The sequence below is a fragment of the Podarcis pityusensis genome (genome assembly GCF_964106645.2).
Source record: "Podarcis pityusensis genome assembly, chromosome: 13".
Taxonomy (NCBI): Eukaryota; Metazoa; Chordata; class Lepidosauria; order Squamata; family Lacertidae; genus Podarcis; species Podarcis pityusensis.
Window position 1 is genome coordinate 11,711,735 of NC_138038.1, and position 9,521 is coordinate 11,721,255.

Genomic DNA, 9,521 nt, shown 5'->3' on the forward strand with positions numbered 1-9,521 from the left:
TATACATAATTGTAAAAAGCCAACAATAGCAGCAACCTCAAAGTGGTTTAGAAAAAGATAAAGCTACGAAATCAAGGGGGGTGGGAATCCAACACTTTAAAACATTCAAAGTGTTAAAATACCTAAAACAGATTAAAATTCAGACCAGCACTTCTTTTTTGGGGGTGTGAAGAATAATATCTAGGTACAGAATAGCTGCCAGGAGTGACACCTCAACACCTTCCACATGTTAGGAAGGCTTTGGGCATTCCAACATGACATAACAGAGTCTCAAATATATGCTCTCCCAAGCCCACATTCCCGGCGTGTTCACACTATATCAGGGGTATCTATGCTGGCTTGGTCATGTCCGCAAAAGGGAAGATGGCAGGATCCCCAAGGATGTGCTCTATGGGGTACTGGGCCCGTTGGTAGACAAACTCTGCATTACAAATATTTCTGCAAATTCTGGCAACACCAACCCTGCCAGGTGGGAATTGTTTACTGACGACCACAGAACCTGGAGACAGGCAGTCAGGTTGAGTATCCACAGTACAGTGGTACCTCGGGTTAAGTACTTAATTCATTCCGGAGGTCCGTTCTTAACCTGAAACTGTTCTTAACCTGAAGCACCACTTTAGCTAATGGGGCCTCCTGCTGCCGCGCCGCCGGAGCACGATTTCTGTTCTCATCCTGAAGCAAAGTTCTTAACCTGAAGCACTATTTCTGGGTTAGCGGAGTCTGTAACCTGAAGCGTATGTAACCTGAGGTACCACTGTGGTGAGGAGGTGACAAATGTCCGCTGGGAGAAACGCAGAGAGAAGAACTGTCATGGTACACCTGTATCAGCACAACCAGACGCCTTCCTCTGCCCCATCTGCAACAAAAGGTAAAGGTACCCCTGACTGTTAGGTCCAGTTGCAGATGATTCTGAGGTTGCAGCGCTCATCTCGCTCTATAGGCTGAGGGAGCCAGCGTTTGTCCACAGACAGCTTCCGGGTCATGTGGCCAGCATGACTAAGCCGCTTCTAGCGAACCAGAGCAGCGCACAAAAATTTACCTTCCCGCCAGAGCGGTACCTATTTATCTACTTGCACTTGACGTGCTTTTGAACTGCTAGGTGGGCAGGAGCCGGGACCAAACAACGGGAGATCACCCCATTCCAATCGGCAACCCCTAGGCTCTGTGGTTTAGACCACAGCGCCACCCGCGTCTCTGCAACAAAATATATCTCTCCCCTATCGGCTGCTACGGACGCGGGTGACGCTGTGGGTTAAACCACAGAGCCTAGGACTTGCCGATCAGAAGGTTGGCGGTTCGAATCCCCGCGACGGGGTGAGCTCCCGTTGCTTGCGGCTCCCTCGGCCAATAAATCGAGATGAGCGCCACAACCCCAGAGTTGGCCACAACTGGACCTAATGGTCAGGGGTCCCTTTACCTTTTATCGGCTGCTACAGCCACAGCAGGCACTGTAACTCTCCAATGGATTGATTTCCCCCTCCCACAACCAGGTGCACTCTTCCTTGACTCCTAAGACAGATGCCAACCTTCGGCAGTACAGATATTTGTCGCTTTTGAGTCAGTAGCAGTTATTGGCAATATTGATGGACACAACACATCATGTAACAATAGAGCAAATAACTATTTATCACCACCACCCCGATCCCTGCTCCCATTTTTTTTTTAATTTTTTTTGTTAGCAATCCACACACACTGCATATTCCAGAATAAAAAATCAGCAAAACTCTATTACAAGCGGGAGATAAAGAAGATAAATAAGGCCAGGAAAACTGTTCACGTGGTGAGCTATAAAAGGATGAGGTCCTTGCCCACAAACGCAATGAACAACGTGGGAAGAACGCAGTGCTGAAATATCAGTACAGATTTAGTTAAGCGTGCCAGATTCATGAGGGGAGGCTGCTGTGAGAATGGCCTATTATTATTATTATTATTATTATTATTGCATTTTCAAAAACAGGAACAGAGAGCATATTTATGGAAGGGGGAGTGGTTAAATAATTTCCTAATTCTTAACGAAAAATAGCTCCGAACTGAAGCAAATTTGCCATGTTAAGTTAAATTAATCGACAACAGCTCGCAGATACTTAATTGGCTTAGGATTTTATTTATGTTAAGGGGTGCATTAATATGTTTAATTTCATAATGTGAAGATCTAAGGATGTTAACGTCTAAGTTAAATTTTATAAGAACTGTGATTTGGAAAACCGTTAAAGGGATATGCAGTGAAATTCAACCAAGGGGACGCGAGGAAGTCACCTAACAATGTTAATAAGTGTAATTTTCAATAAGGCTATGATTTATGTTTGTTTGCCTTATGTGTGTATTTGTTTATAATGTTGTGAAAACCAATAAAAAAATTTTGAAGAAAAAAAAAAGCAGCAGCAAATTTGCCACGCGCAAAAATCGATTTCGGGGTCTATCGTTTCCCAAACTAAAACCGCAAAAAGCCAGCATTTCTGAACTGAGCCGGGAACGCTTCCCTTTGGCGGGCGACAGCTGCGCGCTTGCGAAGAGGCGGAGCTGCAGATCCAGCCGATCCTCCCTTGATAAGGCAGCGAAGGGGGCGGGGCCAGGGGCGGGGCGCTCCTCGCACGCCTTTGCTTTCCGCTTCGCATTGACCCTCCGTGGATGCCGTAGCGGGCTGAGGAGACGACATGGCGGCGCTCGCTGCGGCGAGGAGGCTCCCAGGTCAGTGATGGGTGGCTGGGGAAGCAACGTTGACTGAGGGTCGCACGAGGGGGGGGGGGAGCGTCGTTTAACGGTTGCCTCGCTTTAGCACCGAGCGAGGAACACGCAGGAAGAGAGAGAGAGCCTATAATAAATCGTTGGCCCTATTTGATTATTCGGATTATTTATTTTGTTGCAGGTGATGCTTGGCAGTGGGACGTGGAGCTCCTGGTTAGGAAATTATTATTATTATTATTATTATTAATTTATTTATACCCCGCCCATCTGAGCGGCTTCCAACAGAATATTTCCCCAGCCACTCTGAGCGGCTTCCAACAGAATATTAAAGTACAATAACCTATTAAACATTAAGAGCTTCCCTAAACAGGGCTGCCTTCAGGTGTCTTCTAAAAGTCTGGAGATAGAAAGTGATCAAAGGATTAAATGACTCATCTCCAGTTTAAAGATCTGGCCTTTCATAGGAATATTTTCTATCAGTAACCATGTCCAGAAAATCAATCAAGGATTTTCTCTTTATCCTATTACCTTGTAATTACGGTATTTTGCATTGAAGAAGTACAGTGGTACCTCGGGTTACATACGCTTCAGGTTACATACGCTTCAGGTTACAGACTCCGCTAACCCAGAAATAGCGCTTCAGGTTAAGAACTTTGCTTCAGGATGAGAACAGAAATCGGGCTCCGGCGGCACGGCAGCAGCAGGAGGACCCATTAGCTAATGTGGTGCTTCAGGTTAAGAACAGTTTCAGGTTAAGTACGGACCTCCAGAATGAATTAAGTACTTAACCCGAGGTACCACTGTAGTTGTTTTTCTCTTTGACATCTGGTGGGAGGGCGTTCCACAGGGCGGGTGCCACCACTGAGAAGGCCCTCTGCATGGTCCCCTGTAACTTGGCTTCTCACAGCGAGGGAACCGCCAGAAGGCCCTCGGCACTGGACCTCAGTGTCCGGGCAGAATGATGCGGGTGGAGACGCTCCTTCGGGTATACTGGACTGAGGCCGATTAGGGCTTTAAAGGGTGGTATGGGGGACTTGCTGGTTTGACCCCACTCGGACCACACAGTTGCCAACCGATTTTGGATCCACAGGTCCAAATTTGGAAGAAAGGCTGGCCATCACTAGGTCACCCTAAACTAGCTATTGCAAAAAGAAAGAAAGAAAAAAAAAGAAACTGAGGCCATAGGTATAATAGCATTGGCTCCCAGTAGCGGCTGAAGCAGGTTTAAATGATGAGCAGCAATAAAAGTAGGACCTGAAGACTTTCATCTTAAGGTTGCCGCTGTTTCAAGCAGGAATGGGGGTTGTGATGAAATCTTGCAGGATAATTGCGATACAGTGGTGCCCCGCAAGACGAACGCCTCGCGAGACGAAAAACTCGCAAAACGAAAGGTTTTTTCGTTTTCGAGTTGCCTCGCAAGACGAATTTCCCTATGGGCTTGCTTCGCAAAACGAAGCTTGCCCCGGGAACTGCGGGTCTTCTCTTTTGAAGCAAGGGGCTGCGGGGAGAAGCGATCTTCTCCCCGCAGCCCCAGGTCCGGGGACAGCGGGAAGCGCTTCCCGCTGCCCCCGACCTCTTTTGAAGCAAGGGGCTGCGGGGAGATCGCTTCTCCCCATCGCCCCTTGCTTCAAAAGAGGTCCGGGGACAGCGGGCGCTTCGCGCTGCCCCCGGACCTCTTTTGAAGCAAGGGGCGGCGGGGAGAAGCGATCTTCTCCCCGCAGCCCCAGGTCCGGGGACAGCGGGAAGCGCTTCCCGCTGCCCCCGACCTCTTTTGAAGCAAGGGGCTGCGCTTCTCCCCATCGCCCCTTGCTTCAAAAGAGGTCCGGGGACAGCGGGCGCTTCGCGCTGCCCCCGACCTCTTTTGAAGCAAGGGGCTGCAGGGAGAAGCGATCTTCTCCCCGCAGCCCCAGGTCCGGGGACAGCGGGAAGCGCTTCGCGCTGCCCCCAACCTCTTTTGAAGCAAGGGGCGGCGGGGAGAAGCGATCTTCTCCCCGCAGCCCCAGGTCCGGGGACAGCGGGAAGCGCTTCGCGCTGCCCCCGGACCTCTTTTGAAGCAAGGGGCTGCAGGGAGAAGCGATCTTCTCCCCGCAGCCCCAGGTCCGGGGACAGCGGGAAGCGCTTCGCGCTGCCCCCGGACCTCTTTTGAAGCAAGGGGCTGCAGGGAGAAGCGATCTTCTCCCCGCAGCCCCAGGTCCGGGGGCAGCGGGAAGCGCTTCCCGCTGCCCCCGACCTCTTTTGAAGCAAGGGGCTGCGGGGAGATCGCTTCTCCCCATCGCCCCTTGCTTCAAAAGAGGTCCGGGGACAGCGGGCGCTTCGCGCTGCCCCCGACCTCTTTTGAAGCAAGGGGCGGCGGGGAGAAGCGATCTTCTCCCCCAGCCCCAGGTCCGGGGACAGCGGGAAGCGCTTCCCGCTGTCCCCGGACCTCTTTTGAAGCAAGGGGCTGCGGGAGATCGCTTCTCCCCGCCGCCCCTTGCTTCAAAAGAGGTCGGGGACAGTGGGAAGCGCAGCGCTTCTTCCCCGCTGTCCCCGGACCTCTTTTGAAGCAAGGGGCAGCAGCCCCTTGCTTCAAATGAGGTCCGGGGACAGCGGGGAAGAAGCGATCTTCTCCCCGCAGCCCCAGGTCTGGGGACAGCGGGAAGCGCTTCCCGCTGTTCCCGGACCTCTTTTGAAGCAAGGGGCTGCGGGAGATCGCTTCTCCCCGCCGCCCCTTGCTTCAAAAGAGGTCGGGGACAGTGGGAAGCGCAGCGCTTCTTCCCCGCTGTCCCCGGACCTCTTTTGAAGCAAGGGGCAGCAGCCCCTTGCTTCAAAAGAGGTCCGGGGACAGCGGGGAAGAAGCGATCTTCTCCCCGCAGCCCCAGGTCTGGGGACAGCGGGAAGCGCTTCCCGCTGTCCCCGACCTCTTTTGAAGCAAGGGGCGGCGGGGAGAAGCGATCTTCTCCCCGCAGCCCCAGGTCCGGGGACAGCGGGAAGCGCTTCGCGCTGCCCCCGGACCTCTTTTGAAGCAAGGGGCTGCGGGGAGATCGCTTCTCCCGGTGCTCCGAAGCGGGGCGGGGGGCGGGAACACCTTCTGAAGGCTGGCGGGGGGGCAAAAGTCTTTGTCCCCCCTGCCTGCCTTCCCAGGGGCTTTTAAATCGCCCCGGATAGCGGAGAAGTCCTCCGCTGCCCCGGGGCGATTTTAAAATGCCGCCCGCCAGCATTTTAAGATTGCCCGGACAGCGGAGAAGTCCTCCGCTGTCCCGGGGTTTTTTAAAATGCTGGGGGTGGGAAGAAAAGCCCTTGTCCCCCCCCCTCCAGCCTTCAGAAGAGGTCCGGGGACAGACTGTCCCCGGACCGGGTCTGAAGGCGGTTTCCCTAGGAACGCATTAATTGATTTTCAATGCATTCCTATGGGAAACCGTGCATCGCAAGACGAAAAACCTGCAAGACGAAGAGACTTGCGGAACGAATTAATTTCGTCTTGCGAGGCACCACTGTACAATGCTGCTTTTGGAAATTGACCATCACTTTCCTTGTGTCTGAGTGATAGTCCTTTGACTAATCATAGCAGTTCGCTTAATGTGAAATGCTGTAAGCAAGAAATCTCACCAACTTTAAATCATATTATTAACGATTACAAAAGAAAACGGGCATTGATCTGATGAAGTCTTGTAGTGGGTTTATTATTATTTAAATAATAAAGTCCTATTAGCACACACTCATTTGGTTGATTGCCCTTCTACATTGACTCTTCACCCCCAATATATATATTTAATTATTATTTTCATCAATTTATTTATAGTCTGCCTTCCATGATTCTAATCCTTCCAAGGCAATTTACAAGAAACATTAAACTACATTAAAGAAAAACCCCACAATGAGCCATTAAAAGCCATTGGGATCCTTTCCACAGGACAGTTGACAGCCCCAGACCATCCTTTCTCAACCTTGGGTCCCCAGATGTTATTGAACTCCCCAGATGTTATTGAACTGCCACTTTCATCATCCCTGACCATTGCTGTCGAGAAATGATGGGAGTTGTAGCCCAATATCTGGGGACCCAAGATTGCCCTAGACAATCTTCTAGGGCGGCAGGGTAGGAGAAGCAGGCTGTGAGGTCTGACTTCTGAGGTAATCTTTGCCTGCCTCCTGCTTTCTCTCTTGGTGAGAGGAAAATTAAGCTGGTAAGCTCTGAGATAGGTCTTTACCTGGCTCCATCAGTCTCATAATAATCAACACTCACTTAGAGAAGTCCAGAACAGGGAGAAGCCAGATGAAGGCAGTTCCTGGTTCCATTTCTTGATACATGGTCTGCTTGCTTTTCATAATGTTTTCTCTTATTTCTCTAGGGGTTTTAAGATCCTTCTGCCCTTTGGTCCCTTTGGCCAGTAATAGTTCTTACAGCATCCGCCCGATTTCTTGGTTGTCTTCACTTCACATCAGCCACAGGACGATATCAACAATCTCCACCAGAAAACCTCTTCTCTCCATTGGAAGTGGGTCTTATGGGCATTCAGTCTCAATTTTGAACAGGTAGACACAATTTAACAAAATTTAATCCTTCATACAGATTTTGTTTTAAACCCTTCTACCTGGTCCCCAACCATAAAAAAGTCAAAGTATGTGTAACTGTATCCTGCATGTTCTCCCCTCTTCACTGTTGAAATTTAGATTTTTACAGATTTTGAGCTGGAGCTAATATGTGCTTGATTGTTCATAAAAGCACCATGTGTTCCATTATATAGGCATAATAATAGTGTAAAATGTTGGGATAGGTCCCTGTTGCCTCAGTTTCCTTACTAATATAGTGGTACCTCGGGTTACATACACTTCAGGTTACAGACTCCGCTAACCCAGAAAAAGTACCTCGGGTTAAGAACTTTGCTTCAGGATGAGAACAGAAATCGCGCGGCGGCAGCGCAGCAGCAGCGGGAGCCCTCATTAGCTAAAGTGGTGCTTCAGGTTAAGAGCAGTTTCAGGTTAAGAATGGACCTCCGGAACAAATTAAGTATGTAACCAGAGGTAACACTGTAGTAGTAACAGGATTCCTAGTGTATTGCTGGTGTGTTTAACAACGTATTAGGTTATATGCGTACTTTGGCTAAGATGTCAAAATATCAACAGTAGTTAGAGGTGATTCCTCTGAGCTTGATTCAGTTTGGGACTAGTAATTTGCGTGAAACTACAACACACTGAAGAAAAAATATTTTTCCCTTACGAGTTCTAAGTGTACTGGCAAGTCTTCAAACCTCCTACCTAAGAGGCCCTGGTGGTTGCTAAGCTTGTGACTGCAGTTCCTCAGTCGTTTGGGGTAGGGCTAATGCTGTTTCCCCAGGATGCCTCCTCCCCCCCCCCCCTTCCATCCCTGCTTTCTGGAGCTTGGGAAAAGTACATTTTCAAATATTATTCATACTGCAGCTGCCAAAGCCACATAAACAAGGAAGGACGCATTAGTCCATTTTCTTTCTTCTTTTCCCTCCCATTTGCTCATTGGGTTGTTATTTGTGCCAGAAGCCAATTATGGGGGTAGGACTGGCCCGTTGGTAGGCATGTATTAGTGCACCAAATTTGCATTCTGAAGCAGGTATTGATGAGGCTTAGTGATAGTACTAACAAAGTAAGATCCCAGTTCCTTCTCCCCTATGTGCATGCTAGAGCCGTTATGGGGATGCATGCACCCACCTCCCGTATCTCATGCAATTTCCCCCATTTCTACTGTTCAAGGAACATGAGAGAAACAACATGGGACAGAATTGTGTTTGGTCACAGAGAAGCGGGCAAATTTTGGCTTTGCACAGGGTACCAAAGTCTGCCACTTTGGTAAGGTCAGGGTGGGAATTAATGGAAGCAACAACAATATTGTGGTGTGATCATACAAACATACTTCGGAGGTGAGCGTGTGTTACATCCTCTTCATCCACGGTGCACTAGTTTGAATTCTTGTATAACAGAAATAATTTTAAGGAGATATTTGAACATTTTTGTGACTTCTGCTATTCATGGAGCATTGCTGAGATGTTTAGTTTTTGTCTTTCAAGGATTTTGGGATAAGGTTTCTGTGCTATTGAGACACTGATTAGTCAAATGCTAACTTAAATAGGTCACAGCTATTAGATCTAACTTTCTATTTTCTTGATTTCATACAAATTTCAGTGTAACACCACTGCTCCCAAGTATCCTTCATCAGCAAGTAAGGACCCTCATCAAATTCGGCTTGCGAAAAGGAAAAAGGAAAACTGTAAAACCTGTGATTCACAGATTTCTCAGATTGCACTGTGGCCTTTGGCTAAGGAGAAGGGTAATATTTTCTTCATTGAATGTTATTGTCTTGACAGCATGATATGCCGGTGTGTGGGAGAGATGCTGCTTTTGTAATTGTAGCTTAGAAAAGTGCAAGAATTAAAAAATGAAGGACAGAACAGGCCAAATGAAAATCTACTTGCGTGATGATTATGTATTTATTTTGTGGATAGCCATTCATACGTTTGAAGAATTAAATCTTTTACTCTTTGATGACAGGCTGGTTACAAGAAACGGCTGTGGAAAAAAAATTATAGGCGGAGGAGGCGCTTGAGGGAACATGTGTTCTGCAATAAAACGCAGTCTAAGCTCCTTGATAAAATGACATCTTCCTTCTGGAAAAGAAGAAACTGGTACATTGATGACCCCTACCAAAAATACCATGATCGTACAAACTTGAAGTTATAAATTGTCAAATGCACACCTGCAGATCTTTGTATGCCAGTCCAAATATTAATGGTTCAGGTTGATTGCTTTTCCATACATCCGTCTAACAAGCAAATGAACAGTTTATGTTAAATTACTGGTGCAAAATAAACCATTGATCTGATTACTCTAAA

General features: G+C 48.4%; 1 protein-coding gene across 1 annotated transcript; it reads left to right on the top strand.

Moving 5' to 3' along the window:
- Positions 1-2,574: 2,574 nt before the first annotated feature.
- Positions 2,575-9,521, top strand: MRPL35 (mitochondrial ribosomal protein L35). The gene is made up of 4 exons (XM_080977144.1): positions 2,575-2,688; positions 7,011-7,194; positions 8,815-8,959; positions 9,181-9,521. The coding sequence occupies exons 1-4, from the start codon at positions 2,655-2,657 to the stop codon at positions 9,367-9,369; spliced, it is 552 nt and encodes a 183-aa protein (XP_080833270.1). The 5' UTR covers positions 2,575-2,654; the 3' UTR covers positions 9,370-9,521.

Bases quoted from the DNA above. Each gene is read 5' to 3' on its own strand.
- MRPL35 (XM_080977144.1), top strand. From the start codon at position 2,655: ATGGCGGCGCTCGCTGCGGCGAGGAGGCTCCCAG. The intron at 2,689-7,010 runs GTCAGTGATGGG...TTATTTCTCTAG, and splicing joins TGCGGCGAGGAGGCTCCCAG to GGGTTTTAAGATCCTTCTGC. The intron at 7,195-8,814 runs GTAGACACAATT...TACAAATTTCAG, and splicing joins TCAGTCTCAATTTTGAACAG to TGTAACACCACTGCTCCCAA.